Here is a 22,675-nt window from a genome sequence, read left to right as displayed (position 1 = left end):
TACTAAGACTCTATGGGAACTGTAAGATATTATAAACCTGATTTCTGCTTCCATAATCTTAGAGATTTTGGTCCCATTAACTTACAAATTGCAAGTTCATAATTATAATATAGGATAAAATATAAGTTCAATAAAATAGGCAGTAATAAGATGCTTTTTTAAAGACTATAAATTTCAGAGCTTTGACTTCTTAAAATTGTCAGTAGCTACAGTACTAAGGATTTGGGATCTATGGTTTCCAGCTTGGGTAATCAGGTAAACCTCCATGGAGTGTCATTTTCACCTGGGACTTGAAGAACAGGAAAAAATTGATATGTGGGTATTGAGCAAGGGGTGAAAAACATGTAGAGAGGAAAATACAACTTGAACTAAAATAAAGATTTGGGAAAGTGTGGTGCAAGAATCAGGTGATAATAACATTTGAGTTTGGGTAATATAGAGAGGGAGATTTTGAGAAATGAAAAAGTTTATAAGATAAGCCTGGTAGTTTGGTTCAATTTTTTTTTGTTGTTAATATAGGGAAAGGATGGACAGTGTGTATGTCGTGTGATGTGCCATCACAGTGCTTTCTTTTTCCCCCAGAAGATTATTTTGTAGAGAGAGAAAAGCCACTTAGATGACAGTTCAGGGAAGAGGAAAAATGATAAAAAGAATTAGGATGGTGATAGTGGCTATCTCTAGCATCAGATGGCTATAATATTAGATAATGGAGATTTTTAAATTCTATTATAGTGTGTGAGGAGTTTTAAAGTAATATGGTTGCTGAAAATTTAAATATAATTTCAGTGGGGCACCTGGGTGGCTCAGTTGGTTAAGCATCCAACTCTTGGTAACAGCTCAGGTCTTGATCTCAGGGTCGGGACATTGAGCCCCACTTTGGAGCTACTTTAAAAGTAATAATAAATTTTAAAAATAATAATAAATATAATTTTGAAGCTCTAAAATGCTATAAATTTTTAACAGAATATATTCAGTAGTCACCAACTATGGAGTTAATTGTCTCCTGGTCAAGTATACAAGTGACCCTTGAACAACACAGTTTGGAACTGCATAGATGCATTTATGTTCAGTTTTTTTCAGTAAATTTTTTGAGATTTGCAGCAATTTGAAAAACTCACAGACGAACTCTGTAGTTTAGAAATATCAAAGAAATTAAGAAAAATGTATGTCATGATTGCATAAAATTTAAAGATACTAATCTATTTCATCACTATCACAAAATATAAATCTATTATAAAAAGTTAAAATCTATCATAATGTATACACAGACTATTCATGACACCATTCACAGCTAAGAGAAATGTGAACAAACATAAAGATGTAGTACAGAATTATAAATGTATAAAAATAACTGTGGTACATATTGTACTACTGTAATGATTCTATACCCATCTCCTACTGCTGTCATAGTGAGTTCAAGTTTTGCAAGTATCTACGTAAAACACTGAGTGATGCTAATCATCTCCGCATGAGCAGTTCATCTCTCTAGTAAATTGCATATTGCAGTAAAAAGTGATCTCTCCTGGTTCTTGCATACTTTCATATTGTTTAATGCGATACCGTAAATCTTAAATAACACCTTGGGATCCCTACAAAGTGCCTCTAGTGGATGCTGGAAGTGCTCCCAAGAAGCAGAGAAAAGTCATAAGAAAAAAAATTGAATTGCTGATAGGTGTACCATAGGTTGAGGTCTGTAGCAATGGTTGATCACAATTTCAAGATAAATGAATCTAACATAAGGACCATTGTGGAAAAAAAAAAAAAAGAAAAATTCAGGAAGTGGTCACTGCAGCTACACCTGCAGGCATGAAAACCTTGCACTTTTTGTGACATATCTTTTTATCTTGTACTGAAAATGCAGCTTTTATGTAGGTGCAGGATTGCTATAAGAAAGGCTTACCTATATACTTAGAGACTTCAGTATAACTTGAGAAAAAAAACAAAATCATTATATATGACAACTTAAAGTAAAAGGAGGGTGAAGAATCTAAAGCTAGAAAATTTAATGCCAGCAAAGGATGGTTTGGTAATTTTAGAAAGAGGCTTGGCTTTAAAAATGTCAGGATAGCAGGAGAAGTAGCTTCTGTCAACCCAAAGGCCCTAGACAAGTTCCCAGGCATCACTAAGAAAATTATTGAGAAGGAAAGATTTCTGCCTGAACAAGTTTTTAATGCAAATTAAAGTGTCCTACTGTGGGGCAGGGGAATGCCACAAAGGACATTTGGTAGTTAAGACAAGCAAGCACCAGAATCAAAGGTAGGGAGGACTGCATTCTGTGCAAATGCAGCCAGGTTTTAAGATCAGGACTGCCCTTATCTGTAAAGCTGCTAACCCTTGATTAAAGGAAAAAGATAAATACCAGATGCCAGTCTTTTGTTTGTACAAGGTAAAGCCCTGGACAACAAGAACCCTTTTCTGGGTTGTTTGCATTGATGCTTTGTCCCTGAAGTCAGGAAGTCCTCTGCCAGTAAGGGGCAATTTAGAAATTGCCTTTTAAAATCTTTTGATATTGGCTACTCAGAGCCCCATGAGTTCAATGCTAAAGATATTGAAGTGATCTTTTTGTCCCCCTGAACACAACGTGTCTAATTCAGTTTCTAAATCAGGAGGTCATGAGAATCTTTAGGGCTAGTTACACATGGTACTCTACGGAAAGGTTTGTCAATGCAATAAAGAGAACCTTGGTAGAGAAAACATCATGAAAGTCTGAAGGATTGTACTATTGAAGCTGACATCATTGTTATAGAAAATGCTGTGAAAGCCATAAATCTGCAACAAATTCCTGCTGGAGAAAACTGTGTCCAGATGTGTTTTGCATGACTTCACAGGATTTGTAACATAACCAATAAGGGAAATCATGAGATTGTGGTTATAGCAAAAGAGGTGTGCAGTGTACATAAAAGGGTTTCAAGTGGATCTTGGAGAAATTCAAGAGCTAAACGACACCACACCAGAGGAATTAACAGAAGATGACTTGATGAAAATGAGTGCTTCCAAACCAGTGCCAGTGATGAGGAAGAAAGACCTGGAAGAAGCAGTGCTAAACCGACATTAGATAATCTGGTGTTAGTGTTCTAATTACTTAAGACTGCTTTTTACTTCTTTTACAACATGGACCCTTCTATAATATGGGCACTAAAACTAAAGCAAATGGTGAAAGGGTTAATACTGTACAGGAATGTTTCTAGAGAAATTAAAAGCAAAAAGCTCAGAAATTGTAATGTACAGTATTTCTATAAAGTTATACCAAGTGCACCTGCCTCTCCTGCCTCCCCTTCCACCTCCTCTGCCTCTTCCACCTTTGCCACCCATAAGACAGCAAGACCAACCCTTCCCCTTCCTTCTCCCTCTCAGCAATGTGAAGACAAGGATGAAGATCTTTATGGTGATCCACTTCCACTTAATGAATAGTGAATAATCATCAAGCTGTACATTTAATAAAATTATGTTATGTGTATCTTCATGTGAAAATCTAATAACTGTATAATAAGAACCGAATAAGATGTTTTTGTGTCATCACAAAATGTCATCATCATCATCACCCCCTAAGTTTTCACCATGTAGAGCAATGTGTGTAAGACTTGTATGGAAGGGGATAGCCTGTACTTAACATAGGCATAAGGTGAGTGATATTTAATATAAAATCAGTGCATTAGTTTTATGTTTCATAACTTTGCTTTCAAAGAATTACATTACTGTATGGTATGTCTCTCTCTCATAATCGGAGAAATCATGCATCAGCCTATAACAATTTATTCATTAGTGTATAGGCTTGGTTACTGTGAAGCAATTGTATCCATTATATTAGGCTATCATAAAGCAATCATATTGCTACATTTTCATTATCAATGCATGAGTACCTATAAATAAACATGAATTTCTTTTTCTACATTACCTTTACATTTTTGATGTCTAATGTTTGTTAATGATATATATAATATCTACATTCTTTTTTATCATACATGATTTTTAGAACATTCTCTTTTCTCTAGTTTACTTTATTGTAAGAATACAGTATGTAAAATATAAAATGGGTGTTAATTATATGTTATCAGTAAGACTTTCAATTAACAGTAGGCTTTTAGTTAAGTTTTTCAGGAATCAAAAGTTAAACAGATTTTTGACTGCACTAGGTGGGGGGTGTAGTTAGTGAGTGCCCCAACCCTTGCATTGTTCAAGAATCAGCTATACTTATATACTTGCTTTCTAGAAGATTGGGACGTGTTCAAGTTTTAGAAAGCATTAAACATCAGAAATGCACATGGTTGCTTGCATTTGGGATGTTTGAAATCACCTTTTAAGCCTTTCTATAAATAGGTTCTGTAAGCAATTTGGTTAGATCTATATATTTTAAGCCTAGTTATTGATATCAGTACTCAACTAAAGGAGAGGAAGATATAGTATTAGTGAGTGTTGGTAAGACTAAATTTTTGTGAGCTTGTTTTTTGAATTATTTTTAAGGTTAATATGAGCTTGAGATATATTATACAGATACAAGTTGTATAAACTTAATAGTAGCCATAAATAGACTCCTGCAAACTTGTGGGGTTTTTTTTATAGATCATTATAACAAGTTGTGGAAAAGCTATTTTTTTTGAGAACTCATGCATTCTGAGGAAGGGCAATATAGGTACCTTTTTCTCCCCTCAATTGTACCTTCATTTACAATAAACCTCTAATAAAGTAGAATCTGATCCGGCACGCATATCAGAGCTCTAGAGGTTAGCCCTGGGCTAGCCAAAGTCCTCGTTAATGTGGTAAATGAGAAATGCTTCATCTGTCTTTTATAGCCTCTGTGACAAGGATTGTCAATATTAACTTAAAATTCCTAAAGGTAGATTTCTGACTTATCAGTCTTGCAGGAATTACCCTGAAATAAGACAATAATACTAAGATTTGGTTTAAGTTAGATGAGTTACACCAATACTAGTAAATTCCCAAGAGGTTGGGCAGATTCTGTAGCTATTTCGGACTCATGTAGTATAAACTTTTGTATAAAATAAGTGTCATTCTCTAAGTCTTGGATTGAAAAGTGTAACAAGGGGAGATCTGATTAAGTTACATGTTTTATGTATGTATTTTATGTGTAATTTAATCCAGATTTTTTTCAGGTAAAGATTCTTAATTGTAAGTAAATTTAGTATTCACACAAAAACTTCAAAGCATGGGTTTTGCTTAATATTGGACCCTTACATTAATAAAATTTTGTCATAAATTTAGAATAATTAACAATATAGTGTAATATAGTCAGAAGCAAGGTATATCTTTCCAAGAAGTCAAAGTTTTTGACATAGACTGAGAAGAAGGAATAGAAAAGGAACAATACAATATAATTACAAATTTCAGGTTTCTGGAAAAATGTTTTTCTGGTACTTTACAATAGGAAATTCTTAAAGCTTGGATTTATTTGGTAGAAGTGGTATACTTAATTGAAATATGCCCATTTTTATCTAGAACTTAATATTTCTTTAAGTTTATCTAGTTTGGAGTTTGTTCAGTTTCTTAAATCTAAAGAGTTATGTCTTTCGTCAAAAATGGGAAGTTTTCAGGGTGCCTGGGTGGCTCAGTCAGTTAAGCATCTGCCTCTGACTTAGGTCATGATCTTAGGGTCCTGGGATCCAACCTCTAGTCAGGCTCCATGCTCAGTGGGGAGTCTGCTGCTCCCTCTTCCCCTCCCCCCAGCTGGAGTGTTCTTGCTCTCAAATAAATAGATAAAATCTTTTTTCTTTTTGAGGGTTAGTAAAGTACTTCTGCCAAGTAATTTTTCAGAACAACATCTCACCTCTCCTTTCATGCCTCCAGTGACACAACTATTAGACCTTTTGTTGCTGTCCCACATGTCCCTGAGGTTTCATTATTTGTTTTAATGGTTATTCTCTCTGTTGTTCAGATTGGATAATTTCTATTGATCTATCTTGAATTTCATTAATTCTTTTCTGTATCACCTGCATTCTGCTGTATCTATCCAGTGAGTTTTTAACTTCTGTTATTCCATTTTTTTTAATTTTAAAATTTCCATTGGTTCTTGGTCTACTCTGTCATTGTTGAGTCTTTCTATTTTTCCATTTGTTTCAAGAATGTTTAAAATAACTTGTTCAATAATCAATTTATTTACACTATATAATAGGCATTTAGAAGTAAGAATTTTTCTATGGTTAATTAAACTATTAGTGAATACTATAGCTGAGAGGAAATTGGTTTTCTGACTTGGTCTAGAATCTCATATTTGAGTTAGTGAACAATTAGCTAGTCTAAGCCAATAACATTAATACAGCAGCCTTCAAAATACATATGGTTCTTTATGGAATAATTTTTTAAACATCCTTTGTAATCTGGGGTTCTTGGTTAATTGTTAATGATAATTGGAAATGTAGAGTTTGTGATTGGTTTGAAAGGGTTGTAAGTCCTCTTCCTAAACTATCCTCAAGGACAAGTTTTACATCTGTAAAATCAATTATTATGTTCTTGATCAAGAATTTTTTTCTCTACCAGAAGAAATTTTAAGATCATACTTGACACTTGAAATATGTGAGACTTAAGAGTACCAACCTCCTGTGCAGTTGAAAATCTGTGTACAAGTTTTGATTCTCTAGAAACTTAGCCTACTATTGACTAGAAGCCTTACCAAGAACATAGTCAATTAACACATATCTTGTGTATGTATTATATATTGTATCCTTACAGTAAAATGATAGAAAAGAAAATGTTACAAAGAAAATCATAAGGATATCCATTTGCTTTGATGTGCATATGGTTTCACTCACATGCAGAATAGAAGAAATAGTGAAAGGGACCATAAGGAAAAGGAGGGAAACTGAGCGGGTAAAAATTAGAGAGGAAGACAAACCAAGAAAGACCCCTAACTCTGGAAAACAAACAAAGGGTTGCGGAAGGGGAGGAAGGTTGAGGGATGGCGTGACTGGGTGACGGGCACTAAGAAGGGCACTTGATGGGACAAGCACTGGGTGTTATATGTTGGCAAATTGAATTTAAATTAAAAGAAAAAATAAATCAATATGTTGTACACCTTAAACTTTGAAAAAATCATAAGGAAGAGAAAATGCATTTAAAGTACTACTGTACTATATCCAGGGGTGCCTGAGTGGCTTAGTCGTTAAGCATCTGACTCTTGATTTTGGCTCAGGGCATGATCTTGCAGTTGTGGGATCGTGCCCTAGTTCGGCTCCACACTCAGTGCGGAGTCTACTTCAGATTCTTTCTCCCTCCCACATGCCCACCGATGAAGGGTTCCATCTTACCCTGAGATTGTGACCTGAGCCGAAATCAAGAGTCAGATACTAAACCAACTGAACCACCCAGGCACCCCTCTATTTTTTTTAAACAACATTAGATCAAACTTTAGATTTGTTGCCTTTTTCATTTCTTATACCATGAATATTTTCTTGTGTTAAGTAGTATTAGAAAATAATATTTTTAATGGTTATTTTAGTGGTTTTAATGGTATCCACTTTAATAAATATTTCAGTTTAATTTGTTGGAACAGAAATTCTTCCCAGATTTTGATGGATCATCAGCCTTCTTAATTTTTCTGTTATTACATTTTCTTTTTCTGGGCTCTTAAAGATATTTTTTTTCTTATAGATATTTTAGAGAGAAAAAGAAAAAGGCTGAATCAGAGACTATTTTTAGATATTTTTAAAAATTTTTATTTTTAAGTTTTTTAAAGTATATTTTCTTTTGTAATCGCTACACCCAACATGAGACTTGAACTCATGACCCTGAGATCACAAGTCACAGGCTTTGCTGAGTGACTCAATCACAGGCTTTTCTTATTCTCTGGTTTCCTATTTTTGGCCTAAAATTTTGGTGTTTTTTTTTTTTATTTTTTTTTTAATTTTTAAATAAAACATTTTTTGTTACATTTTAATTGTTCACAATGCTTTATCTATTTCTTCTCTCATTTTTTCAAGTGTTAAAAATATAATGTCTACATTTATTCCTTAGTAATTCAGATTATAATAAAATTTCTTAAATACCAAGAGACTTTTATCCCTGACACTTAACACTTTTGTTATAAGTTACTTAATATTTCTATGTCTGTTTTCTCATCTGAAAATTATTATTATTAATGATGACAATAATATATCTGGAGTTCACTTGCTATAATTAAAATAATATAGAGAAAATACTTATCAGAGTGCCTGATATAAATACTAGGCTCTCAATAAGTAATAAGGTGATGGATGGAGTTACAATAGGGTTGTAAGTGGTGATGATACTGTCAGTAATAGTAGACATGTATTTGATACATTGTCTCAGTTTTGTCCACATTGTTCAGTTTTAAGTTAATTTACTTGTTATATAATCTGACTACTCATTTTTTTTAACTCTATTTCTTTTCAGTGTTTTTCCTAGTCCTTTATTCAACTTTGAACTTTGGTCCTTTATTCAACTTTGAACCTATTCCTTTTGAACTCTGTGTTTTCCAATATATCTATTATCAATTATATTTTCACTACCATAGATTAAACAATTTCACTAAAATTGTTGCACTGAAAATTGGTGAATGTATTTTTAATTTCTTTCAGATTATTAATTATATAAACAGAAATTCAAAAGAGTAAATAATAGGATCAGCATTTAAATATCCTCATCTTACTTTTTCAAATCAGTTTTTTCACTTTTCTTTAGAGTTTAATGATAAGAATTTCAAAGGAAAACAGTTACGACTATAAAAAATGACTCTATAATTTCCTGTTTTATATTTAGCTCATTCAGCCAAAAAATATTGAGGAGGAACTTTGTAGAGCCTATCAATGATTTTGTAGTCTATCTTAAATATAACTAATGTTTATTGAAAAGCTTAAACAAGGAAGTGCCATTTCTAATATATATTTTTAACAAAGTTTCCTCTGTGAAGAATGAATGTTAGCAAGAGGGATTGGGGTACTGGGACATGTTTGTTTCTAGAGGAAAACTGTTAATGACATGGATCATGGTGGTACTATGGAGATGGAAAACTGTAGATCAGTTTCAAATTATGGTAGAAGTAAAGTCAAGAAGACTTGGCAATTGGCTGGGATTAGGGGGTCAGGAGGATAGACATGTACATGCTCATCCCCCTTTATGGGATGTGAATTCTGTGGTTTGCATACAGGGTTTGTCTCATGATTTGCCTCCTCCATTAAAGATACTATTGTGTAAATTTTTCCATCTGATTTGTTTGCATTCTTCCAGTCAGAATGCTGCCAACTTTTATTTTAAAATTCTCTTTGTCTCCTGGTTAAGTTCTGTATTCTTTTCTATAATCTTTCTTTCTCGTGAGCTGTAGACTCACCTGATTAGACTTTGCTTAACTTTCATGCATTGTTTTAGCAGTGGGATCCCAGCACTAAAGTCATACTAAAGATGGGTCAGAGTGGAGTGAGTGAAGTTATGAAGGGTAGGTTAAAAAAAAAAAAAAAAAAAGGAAACCACAAAAGTAGACAATTTCATTTTAATAATGTTGAAAATGAGTAGAAAATATGAGGTGGCAAAATAGAGATGAGTGGTCAAAGGAGAGTTTTTGTTGTTTTTAAAGATGGAAGAAAACTGAGAAGAATCCAGTTGAATAAGAGATACAGAAAAGGGAAAGAATGATCAGTGGAGTAAAGATTCTGACAAGCTGTGAAAAGGTGATAATTAGTTCAACAGAATGAAGGAAGTCCACCTCCTCCATTTTAACAGATGGGAAGGAAAGGATGAGTCATTAGCTTTTAAATTTTCTAAGAGGAAGAAATTGTTTTGCTATAATGTTGTAAATCCATCACTTAGTTCTTCCCAACCTCCCAACTGGCAGTTACTAATTAAGGTCGATAGAGCCAAGCATTCTATTCAACAATTATCTTAATTTTGTTTATATTTGCTTTTTTGTACTTTTTGCTTTCCTCTCTAAAACAAATGAAGATAGAAAAGAGAGAACTGAGTATCCATGGGGATATTGAAAAGGAGATAATAGATGATAAGATGCGTCACTTACAACTTCCCCAAGTAAGTGATTAACTCAGCCTACCAGGGTCAGGGTATTTGGGGTGCAGAATTAGGAGAATGTTCCTCATAGGAGAATGAGATCTAATTTGAGAACACATTGTGCAATGGCTTGAAATTAGGATTTAAAGACCAAGGAAGAGTGAAAATGTCTACTTCCAGTTGGGGACTCAGATTTTGAAGTCACAACAGATAAGATTGGCCAGATGGCCATGTTAGTAAGAAGTGATATGAGACAGAGATCCTTTAGTGGCTTGCAACTTTTTTTAGGGCAATGGGACCCTTTTTTTTCCAAACAAAATCTCACATGGAATCTCAATATACAAAACAGATAAAAGAGGACCTTTGATGGAATCTAATAGCATATGAGCTAGAATCATACTCTCGACTTTTACCGCTCCTTGCCTTCTTCCAAGGCACTTAAAAATACCTAAGACTCTGCAGAACATTTTTTAATTCAAAAGAAGACAAAAACAGTGCCCCCTTCTCTTTCTGCTCTCCACACTCCAACCTCTGGCAACCACCAGTCTGTTATCTGTATCTATGTGCTTGTTTTTTTTCTTAATAAAATTTTTATTTTTAGATTTTTAAAGATTTACACACATAAGAGAGATCATATGGTGTTTGTTTTTCTCTGAATTACTTTGCAGAGGTCCATTCATGTTGTCACAAATAGCCAAGATTTCATTCTTTTTTATGACTGAGTAATATTCCATTATATGTATATATCACGATTTATTAATCTATTCATTCACTGATGGATAGTGGAGTTATTTCCATGCTGGCTATTGTAAATAATGCTGCTGTGAACATGGGGATGCCTATTATCTTTTTGAGTTAGTGTTTTCATCTTGATAAATAACCAGAAATGGAATTATTGCATCATGTGGTCATTATATTTTTAATTTTCTGAGGAACCTCCATACTGTTTTCCTTAGTAGCTGTACCAATTTACATTCCCACAAGCTATGCACAAGGATTCCCTTTTCTCCATACCCTTGCTAATACTCATTATTTCTTGTCTTTTGGATAATAGCCATTCTTAGAGATGTGAGATGCCATCTCCTTGTGGTTTTAATTTGCATTACCCTGATGATTAATGATATTGAACATCTTTTCATGTATCATCAGAGCCAGATGATGAAGAGCTGTTCCTGGGTGATAGCTACAAAAACCAGGGCAGCAGACATAAAAACTAGGATACCATATGTGTATAAAACTCCTCTCTAGGAGACACTAGGACTCCAGAGTGTGACCAATTGTGAGCTCCAAGATAGTACGCACCCTCAAAATTTCTGGAAAAGATTACAGTCAGCCCTTCAATGTATGATTAATTAGAAGCTTGCGCCTTGGGTTGAATTCGTGATTGGCTAATAAACCTCCCTCATAGAAAGATCAAGCTGTGCATCTGTTGCCTCTTCTTGCTGGAGATAGTAGCTGTTTAAGAACCCTTTCTCCACTTATTGCAGCCCTCTGGATCCATGAGGGTAAGCCCCTCTGCCCACCAGAGCCAGGTGATGTAGAGGTATCCCCTACATAAAGTAGTCATAAAAATCGGTGTACTAAAAAAAAAAAAAAATCGGTGTACTAGATAGGGGTGTGATTATTACAGTGTGTGAAATGAGGTAAACAGTCTCCCCTTCCTTCTAAAACTAGGCAATCAAGAGGTGTTCTCTAGGAAGCAGCCTTTAAAAATGGGGCACTAGTTGAATGTAAAGGCTTCCTTCTGGAAGATACTGGTGCTCTGGAGCACAGCAAAGAGGAAAGTGTGAAGATGACATCTGCCAATCTCCATCCCTGTAGAGGGTTCCAGCAGGTTCCTGGATGTGTGTGTTAAATTAGATGCTGCTCCCCTATGCCGATGCTTTAACATAAGCGGGTGAGCCTTCTTCACTTGAGGTCTGGGCACAATTCACTGCCTCCCAGCTGGGTCCTGGGGCAGGTGAATTGTGAGCGTGAGTCCTTTAGGAGCAGTTTCTCAGGTCACTACAGTCTTGTAGGTTTGGGGATGCAAGCCTTGTTGGTTCTCAAAGTTAGTTGTTTTAGGGACTCATCTCAAGTGTGTGTCATAAAAGTTAGGGTGCCCAATGTGGGGCTCAAACCTTTTGCTCCTCAGGGAAAGGGAAACCCTTTGCTCCTCTGGATTTTAAGTTCCTTCCTGGTTGTGGGTCTCCATACCAGGAGTGAGATTTTATAGCAAGATTATATGTCAGCCTCTTAACCTGCTTTGATGTGGCTTTTTTGTTTGCCTAATATCTAGATAGAACTAGACCAATGAAAGAGAGAATAAGGAAAAAGTAGAATTAACTTGTTAAATATTTCCTGTTAGGTTAGCTCTGCTTCTCCCCATTGAAAGGGAGTTTTTTTATTCTAGTTCATCAGACATTTAATACTTGGAATCTTGTTTCTTCAACTTCTGATATGTGGATATCTTGCATAAACTAACAGGACTTCTGTTTGTTACCCTGCTTTATTTTTTCTCAACCTCTTACTCATCAGCCTCAGTTACTCTCTAGAAATATCTTATAAATTCCAGTTAATTTTAGTTGTATTTCCTAGTTAAGCAAAGCTTTATGTCTTTTTGCTTGTGTTTTGGGACCCCTTGCATGTGTAGATGAAAGGAACAATTAACTGGACATTGTCTCTCTTTTTATTCTTTTGACTTTTGTATCCTTGTTAGAAATTTCTAATCCTAGTCAATATTTAAATTCATATACTCTGTCCACAATTGAGCTGATCTATACATGTTAAATTTTGCTCAAATCTTCTATAACATTCTTTTATATCTTAGGATAACCTCTTTCTCAAATGTCTCATTGCAAAGTAATATTTAATCCTTTGGATGGAAAATAATACTCTGAATAGATATTTACTGAACAGTGTGAAAATCACTGCTTTACTCTTGGATAATTTTCTTTTTTTTTTTTTGGATAATTTTCTTATCAAGTTTCTTGAGGTATAAATAAGATGAATATATCTTGAAAATATTTAGCAGAAATTTATAATTTAGCATTTGGAGATAGAACCAGGCCAGTGAAAGGGAGGATAAGCAAAGAGTGGAATTAAGATGTTTAATATTTTAAATTTTATTTATTTATTTTAGAGAGTCGTGGAGTTGGGCAGAGGGAGAGCAGTAGAGAGAATCTCAAGCAGACTCCCTTTTGAGTACCAGGGCTCAATCTCATGACCCTAAGATTATGACCTGAGCTGAAATCAGGAGTTGGACTCTTAACTAACTTAACCACTCAGGCACCCCAAATTATTAAATATTTTAATGCAATGTGAAGGTTTTGTTTCAGTTTTTACCATCAAGTTGATAAACTCTGATAGTGACTTGAGGGTTAGTTTTGTTCAAACCTATCATCTTTCAGATAAGGAAACTAGTATTTAGTATGTCTGAGACGCTCCAGATCACAGGCTGCAACACAGAGCACCTGACTGCCAGCCCACTTGTGTTTGGGTATGTAATTGTTACTCTTTACAGTGGTGTTAAAATATGTGAAGCAGCAAAGGAAATTGATTCATTTTATATATTTGTATTTATATTTAAATTGCATATACTAAATGACTCAAAGTAACCATTTTTGAAAATGTAGGTAAATAAAAGTTTTGTAAATAGAATGATTGTCCTTCAAACATATTCTATAATTTTGTTTAATGTCTAGTAAGGTGTTTCTCCCTTACCTCCTATGTCATGAAATCCCTTACCAGAAAAGCGTTTGTCTTCTTGGCTTTTGTTTTTGTTTTGCTACTTAAAATCTTGAAATATTATTTGTCTGAGGGTTCAGCTGCCTGGGAGTTATCTAAAGAAATAGTTATATAAAAGCCTTTTTCAGAATTTTTAGAACATAGTGGACTTGTAAATCTACTGTTAGTAGTACTACTAAACCAAAAGGAGCAGCATAGTGACTACCTCCTGATATTGTCCTTGATTATTGTTATTCATTTGAGTTTACATTGGAAGAAGTAAAATTTCACCAAATCTACTTTTGTGCTTTAAATTCCCACAGAGAACTTTTGGTATTGTTGGCAAAGATAAAGACAAGACACCTTCTAGGAGAAATATCTAACTCTGTTTTTATGTTTACTTTCTGAATATTCAATTTATTCTGTAGCTGTGCTTTCAGCACTAAAGAATCATGCAACTAAAACAAAGGGCAGCTGATCACATTTGTATTTGTTAGCCAACGTGTCTTGCCCTTCCCTAATAGCACCTGTTCAGGTTTACACCTAGCAACTGTCAGTGTTCATAAACTCTGTGATCAAACAAAAGGGCACTTTGATATGCCTGAATTTGAATGGTATGATCATTAAATATTTTTTGGATGGAGTATGGAAAATCATCATGCAGAAAGAAGTTGTTTGTGGTAATTCCAATTTTTGTCTAGTCTCAAATTGTTATTGGTAAATATCATCTTAATAAAATATAGTCAATTCATGCTATCCAGTCTGAGTAAATGTTGATATGTATTAATGACATATCATATATTATCGGTTTCACACAATTAGGACAAAATGTAAAATAATGGAGTTTGACACAAATGATAGGTTGAATATAATGATAATGTTATCATTTATCACAATGTCAATAAATCAGTTTGAATCATCTTATAACAATTATATAGAATTACTACTTAATAGAAAGTTTTAATTAATTGAATTCCAAGTAATAACAATTTTTGATACTTTAGATCAGGATTTCTCAACCTTAGCACTACTAACGTTTTGGGCCAGGTAATTCTCTGCGGGGAATGTTCTGTGCGTTGGAGAAGTTTAGCAGCATTCCTGGACCTATCTCTGCATTGCTAAGATCAAATTAGTTAAAATAAAATAATACATGAATAATATATATAATAGAACTTCTATAGAAAATGGCTGCATAGGCATATTTTTAAAAAAAGAAAGTTACGCCCTTTTCCATTTAAATGAACAAAAGGAACCAAGAATAAAAGACAGAATCCCACTTTTACTGAAACAAAAAAAGGCTTCTAACTTATACTACTAGCTATAGTTCCACTCTTCCTTATTGTTAGGTTTAAATTTTATTTTTAAGCAATGTTATAATAAAGAACCTACTTTTATTTCTGCAGACTAGATTTCAAAAGTAGATTGTAAGATCCAAGTATATGTATGTATATTTTTCATTTTAATGACTATTTCCTGGAAAAGATCTTCAATAAGTGATATGTAGAGACTGCTCATTTTGCTTTCTGGGTTTCACTTGCTTTAGTCCTGAATCAAGTTATAACGACAGAAAGAAATATACATAGGGTTCATAATTTATTATCCCAAAAAGAGTAATGACTATTATTTATTGAATATTTTTATGCCAGGTACTCAGCTAAAGTGCTTATCTATGTTATATCACCAAATAATTTTTGCTGTGGAGTACAAAAGCAAATTAAAAAAAAAAACCTTTCCGAGACACCTGGATGGCTCTTTAGCGCTGCCTTTGCTTTGTACCAGGGCGTGATCCAGGGGTCCCAGGATCTAACCCTACATCCGACTTCCTGCATGGAGCCTGCTTCTCCTTCTGCCTGTGTCTCTGCCTCTCTCTGTCTGTGTCTCTCATGAATAAATAAAAATAAAATCTTAAAAAAAACCTTTTTATTATTTTTTAAAATACTACACTTAATTAGTACATTTTAAAATTCTTTAAGATGGTGAGGTTACCAGCTATAAATTTTTTAGAATAACCTTTTTCTGTAAACTCTACCTAGGTAAAGGATGCATATTTTTTGTATATAGTGAAATGAGACTTGTTGGTGAAAACAATTAATGGAGAAAATGTCAGTATGGGCCTTGCCAACAGACCAGCCACACGTCTCCAAGCTCATTGGTGACTGTTTGATGACCCAAAACCTGCCCTTTAAGCATTAGTTTCATGTAACCATCAGGATCAACTACACTTTTCCAAGATGAATGCTGATGAAGAAAAAGAAAAGTTCTTTAAGAATATGGACATGCTCATTTTAGCAGTATCATCATCTGTAGAGATGATCGACACTGGTGCCAGAATATGAAGAGAAGTTTTTGAATTTATATATGATTGGGGGGGATCCCTGGGTGGCTCAGTGGTTTAGTGCCTGCCTTCGGCACGGGGTGTGATCCTGGAGACCTGGGATCGGGTTCCACATCAGGCTCCCTGCATGGAGCCTCCTTCTCCCTCTGCCTGTGTCTCTGCCTCTCTCTCTCTCTCTCTCTCTCTCTCTCTGTCTCATGAATAAATAAATAAAATCTTAAGAAAAAAAAACAGTTCTATACATGATTGGGAAACTTACTTAAATCGTTACCAATGATGCTATGTGTCAATCTGAGATAACCTTTTATTATATGTATCGATCTTATGAGAAAAATCATCTAGATACTATATGGATTAAATCGATATTTATATATTAACCCAGCATTATTTTAATTGGCCAGTATTTTTTATTTTTATTTATTTATTTTTTTTAATTGGCCAGTATTTTTTTTTTTAATTTTTTTTTTTTTTTATGATAGTCACAGAGAGAGAGAGAGAGAGAGGCAGAGACACAGGCAGAGGGAGAAGCAGGCTCCATGCACTGGGAGCCTGATGTGGGATTCGATCCCGGGTCTCCAGGATCGCGCCCTGGGCCAAAGGCAGGCGCCAAACCGCTGCGCCACCCAGGGATCCCCTAATTGGCCAGTATTTTTAAATCAAACTATTTTTCTTAGAAAATATAAAGTAATTATGTGATTTGCTTGTAGAATTCCATACAGAAACCTTTTTTATGGTTAGATTTCATGGTGAAAGTTTACTTGTGGTTGATCGTAAGTTCAGTTGTAAATGAGCAGTATCTTTTTTTGTTTCTTCCTGTAAATTGTGTACTTATTAAAGCAGTTGTTAACTTCATGATTTTCTTGCCTACCTGTAGGATCAGTGTATGCAAAGTATTAAAATAAGCATAACCTATTCTAGATTTTAAAAATTTATTGGAATAACATTCGAAATTAGTTTCACTGGTAGAGTATGATGGATATTACAAAATAATCATCACAGTAAGCCTACTTAACATCCATCATCACACAGTTACAAATTTTTTTCTAGTGATGAGGACTTTTAAGATCTACTTTCTTAGCAGCTTTCAAGTAAACACTCTAGTATTACTAAGAACAGACACCATGCTGTACATTATATCCCATGACTTATTTTATTTTATTTTTTTTAAGATTTTATTTATTTATTCATGAGAGACACACAGAGAGATGCAGAGACATGGACAGAGGGAGAAACAGGCTTCTCACAGGGAACCCAGTGCGGGACTCGATCCCTGGATCCAGGATCACACCCTGAGCTCAACCACTGAGAGCCACGCAGGTGCCCCTCCCATGACTTACATATTTTAAAACTGGAAGTTTGCACCTTTTGATCGCCTTCACCTATTTCTACTGTAGATTTTTAATGACAATATAAACTTGCAATAAGGCCATTGTAAAATTGTACCTAAAATAGCTAAGCAGATAAATAAAGATACATGTAAGTGGCTCAGTCATTATAATGGGTCATACTAAAGCCATTTTAACTATAGTTCAAACTTGATGTTACTAACAACTCTAAAACGTATTTATCTTTTTGGTGAGGGAGAAGTGCTTGCTGTGATAGAGATTACCAGGTCAGATTCTTGGATGCTTAAGACTTACCAGACTTGGAATTAGGAGATGCAAATGTGGTGTTGTTTTCTTGATTTGTTAAGATAATATGGGTATTATGTTGTAAGTGAATAGATGATGAGGTGATTTAGGAAGAATAAGAAGCTAATATGTTATATGCAAGTCTATTAAAATAAGGTTTGGTATACTTAAGATTAATCTCATTTCATAAATTTGTGATTTAAATTATACTTGTTTTTATTCCATATTTTATCTTTCTGAAGAACACGTTTTGAAATTATTTCATATTTTATAAAAGTATGCTTAAATGTTTGACTTATTTTAATAATAAGATATATTTAATTCTTTGAATAATTCCACTATCTAATACTGAGAATTAACATTTTTCTCCCTCTCATAGACATGGAGTCTGGAGAACGGTTACCATCCTCAACAGCCTCCTCTACTACACCTTCATCTTCTCTACCTTCTGTGGCTTCATCAGTTTCAAAAGGCGGCCTTTCCACGGGAGCTGCTTCACTTAGCTCTACAATCAACCCATGTGGTGAATACCCTTTATTAACTCAGTTTTAGAATGCCTTCCATTTACTAATTTACATTCATAGTGTTTTATTGAACTCTAAATAAAATGTTTTCATTATCTCTGTTGACCTGTTGAATAATAACTAGGTTAAACATCCAGTTTGTGCTTTTTCTGGATTTTACCAGAACACTGAGGTTGTACTTTTCATGCTTATTAGAGTTCTCTTTGAGAGTTTCATTGTAACATCTTATTTGACCATTTCAATTAAAATGAGCACACACAAAATGTTTAAAACAATAGGCCCATGAGGGAGTGAAGAAATACAAAGGAGTCCTTGGTGGTAAGATTAGGTACCAATGCTATGGACCTTTTATTCTAAATGTGCTTCTGGTATTTGAAATATCCTTCTCCAAACTGCAACTACCCCAGTTCATAGATGTTTACTAAAGGAGATCATTTACTCAATGGAAAATATTTTAAAAATTAATAGCCTGACAAGTTTCTTTTCAACATGAACAAAGTTTAGATTGCTAAAAAGACAATAAGAGTTTTATTTCAGAAGTGAAAATATCATAAATTTTATTATGTAGAAGGTATTTTTAATTACTGCCCAAAATCACTCTTTGCCCAAACACAGGTTTGATAGAATACATCCTTTTTTATTTTTTTTTTTTTGAAAAAAGAAAACACGTTAAGTGTGATTAACTTATTCCTTTATCAGTAGGAAGCTTTCTAACCTTAAATATTTTTGTCTTATAGATTATTTCATGTTTATAAGCAGTAGAACTAAATGATATCTCACTTTTTTAAAATTAGATTTAAAATTTTGGATAAATGAAATGCATATATATGGAATGTTTGTTGACAAAATACCTTAGTAAATTATCAAACATATATATGTTCAGTTATTCTTTTTAATCAGTGGAATGACAAGAAGAATGTCATTTTGTCATTGATTTATCAGAATAATTTTCTCTAAAATTGGTGATTATAAAATAACTAGGAAAAAATCTTTTATTAAAATAAAATAAAATAAAATAAAATAAAATAAAATAAAATAAAATAAAATAAAATAAAATAAAATAAATAAAATCCCTGTTCTCCTGCACTCTGTGCAGTCTTGGTTGAATCCTTGTACAACTTCATGCACACTTCCCTTATATATGAAATGATGAATACCTTTGATGATATGCTGTGTTCAAAAATAGTGATGCTATTTTATCTTAAGTTTGTCTAAATGATTGCACACAATTGTACCTTTGTAATTATTTCCCCCTGCTTTTTATAATTCTTCTTCCCTTTGTTGACAGCTCATTTCAGTGGATCTTCCAATCTGCTATGTAACTTTGTATTTACTTCTGAGTTAGTCTTTATATAATGTTTCTAGAGAATTTTTTTTTTAATATTGAAGATTTCAGTAGCATTCTTGAGTTTTCTGGATACTTTGCTGTTACCAATTTCTCATTTTTCTAAATTAGTGACACATGAATTGCTTACAACTTTGATTAGTCACATATTAGGCACTATTTTTTGTTAGTAGTAGTTGGAAGTTGCAAAAGGGGTGGAGTATGCCGAGTTGCTGAGTGGCATCAGAAATTTCCTTGTCTAGAAAGGAATTCATTTTTGTCATTTATTTACCAACTGAAAAAATTCTAGACTTTTTATGTTAAGAATGGAAGCATATTTTATTTCTGTGTTTATTCAGGAGTATATCAGTTATTAACACATTATACTTTCAGTATATATAGCATGAGTTTTTTAAACTTCCTAAGAAAATGCTTTGTTTTTGTTTTTAACTTTCACAGTGTTATGATTTATGCTTAAATTTTATATTAGCTTCCAATTGATAAGTTGCTTAAGAGAATACTCAGTTGTCCCACAAAGCTCTATGTATCATATTTTCCCGTCTTCTCTTATTTGACTCATTCTTTTTGGCACATTCATTCTGATAATTCTCTTCCTTTACAAAAAAGATCGCAAAGTGTTAATGGACCTGAACTCTTTGTCTTAATAAACAAGTTAAATCTCCTCAATTTGTTTGATGTAAGAGACAACAAGAACAGTTTTCATCTTTAAAATGTCAAAACCTCAACAGTTCTTTAGTGGCTCCTTTGAGGACATTCTGTTGTCTTAAACAGTTATTTTAATTGGCCTTTCTCTGTCATCTTCATTAATGGTATGTCTATAGGAATTCTGAGTTACAAAGGATGTAATTCAAACCTGCTTTCAAACTTTGAATGATCAACTAATTTTTTTGAGAGAATACTTTGTCACGGTTTGGGATTAAGCCTACTTACAAGTTAGTCTGTCACTATTATGGATGCTGGCAGAAGACATGAAACTCCTGGGTCAGAAGTTTTATTACTCACCGTCATAGCAAATAACACAAATATCATGTTGGCATTGGCTCCCCACACCTCCCAAGTCCCACAGAGGCAACACAGTGCCCCAGTTGAATTTTATAAATACAGTGGATTTGTGTCACAGCTTAAGAATACTGAACTTGGGGAATCCATTGCTTTCATAAAAATAGAAGCATACCCACTCTTCATCTTTAAGATGTTGCTTCATCCTTTAGGGTTGCTCCTTACAAATGCATTCCTGAGAAACAGCCTCCTTATAGGGTGGTCTCGGCTTTGCGTTCTTAGCCTACCCAGCAATAACATGCAGAGACCTGGGAGAATTGCATTTTACACACCTTTAATTTTATTATGGTAACTAGGATAGAAAACAACATTTCAGTAATGATTGATTGATCTAAGGCTATCTGCATATGGGTTTTGTTGTTTTTATCAGAAGAGTAATATTTCTTCCCCCTTTAAGTTATGATTTTTACAAAATAACTTGCCTACTTCTAAAAAAATAATTCGGGATAGCTTTCAGTAAATGTATTGGTACAATAAACAAAAAGTAACTAAAATATCAAAATGTAGGTTTTAAAAAGTGAAGAGGTGTTAGCTAAAGAAAGCCAATGTTATTGAACAAAAAAAAACTTACCAAATTAGCCACTAAGAATAAAAGAAAACAATGGTTTGTATGACTCACACACCACTGCTAGTAAGCATATCAGTTCCTCAGAAGAAAACGAAACTTTTTTTCTGGCCCTGAATAGTATAGGAAATGTCACCAGAACCTTTGTATAAAAAGCCAAATAATGGACAGTATCCCATATGCCAGTTTCACAGATATTTACAGTATTCCACATATTGGTTCTGAATGAAAGTTAAAAGAATAATAGTTCCACAATTAAACCTTATCAAATTTGTTTGAAATTTGTGGTCATTGACCTAATACAAAGAGAGAACTTTGAGAAATTTCAGTGATAGTTAAATTGTGTCATAGACTACTAGTTTTCTTTTTCTTTTTTTTTTTTTTTTTGTTTTCATTTTTTAAAAAATGGTTTTATTTATTTATTCGTGAGAGACACAGAGAGAGAGGCAGAGACACAGGCAGAGGGAGGAGCAGACTCCATGCAGGGAGCCCGACGTGGGACTCGATCCCAGGACTCCAGGATCACGCCCTGAACTGAAGGCAGACGCTTAACCGCTGAGCCACCCAGGCATCCCAGACCACTGGTTTTCAACCCATTTTTGAGGGCAGAACCTTCAAACAAAGGCTTATAAAAATGCTGAATATATAAAACATAGAGGCTGTTTAAAACTTCTCTGGCTAAAGCCTGAGTATGCCGACTTTTCTTAGAAAAATTAAAGAGGCCGATTTACACATGCATCTTAATTACAGGCCACCTCCCTCTACAGATGCCAAATCATAGTATATTGAGGAAATTGCAAGTTAACCAGTAAAGCCCTCAATTTAGGGTATGTGTTAGTTCTGACAATGCTTAACTATGAATAGGAAAACATGGCAATTAAACACATAAGCTAATAGAAAGGCAGTTTTGGAGTGGGTAATGCCATCATAGACCTGGGCTCCTAATTTTATATTCTGTCTTCTAGATTATGGGACTTACATGCTCACATGTGTATCCGGTGACTGTAAGAGAGCTGATCCACATACAGCACTATTTTCCAGGAAGGAAGAAGGTGGGGTGGGGGTGGAGCAAAAGTTGCATGCCAGCTTACTTTGACCCCTATTAAGGAGCTTTCCCAGAAACCCCATCCAGAGATTTCCACTTACATCTCTTTTGTCGGAATGATAATCTCGGCTTCAAGGAAGTTCAGGAAAACTAGTTTTTTGCTGAACAGATTGCCATCCTGAAGAAAATAGAGTTATTAAGGAAGAAGAGCATGGATAGGCAATATCTACTATGGCTAAGTGGAACCAGAGGGATGGGAGGTCAAGCTGGAGAATAGGCATTAGCCTATGTCAGATTATTTAGAACTTCATGTGTGATGCTTAGGAATTTAGGCAAAATAAACTATTGATTAAAGATTTTGCAACTGAAATATCTTGAAATTGAATCTTGGTTTATCTGCGTATTAACAATGTGAATTTTGATAAATTTCTTAATCCTCTCTGAGCTTTAGTTTCCTCATCTATAAAATGGATATAATTCTACCCATTTTTCAGCAC

At 34.1% G+C, this 22,675-nt stretch overlaps 1 protein-coding gene across 29 annotated transcripts in view; it reads left to right on the top strand.

Annotated features, from left to right (window-relative positions):
* BAZ2B (bromodomain adjacent to zinc finger domain 2B) overlaps positions 1-22,675 on the top strand; it is a 293,071-nt gene that overhangs the window by 144,388 nt on the left and 126,008 nt on the right. For all 29 annotated transcript variants that reach the window (XM_049106145.1, XM_025471102.3, XM_025471100.3 and 26 more), the window contains one exon: positions 18,020-18,163. In XM_049106145.1, coding sequence (XP_048962102.1) covers positions 18,022-18,163 — 142 coding nt within the window. In that variant the 5' untranslated portion in view covers positions 18,020-18,021. Of the gene's footprint in view, positions 1-18,019; positions 18,164-22,675 lie in introns of those variants that run through there.

This window comes from Canis lupus, chromosome 36 (genome assembly GCF_003254725.2).
Source record: "Canis lupus dingo isolate Sandy chromosome 36, ASM325472v2, whole genome shotgun sequence".
In the NCBI taxonomy this organism is placed as follows: Eukaryota; Metazoa; Chordata; class Mammalia; order Carnivora; family Canidae; genus Canis; species Canis lupus.
Note: the sequence above shows the minus strand (reverse complement) of the source record. Positions and strands in the feature narration are given on the sequence as shown.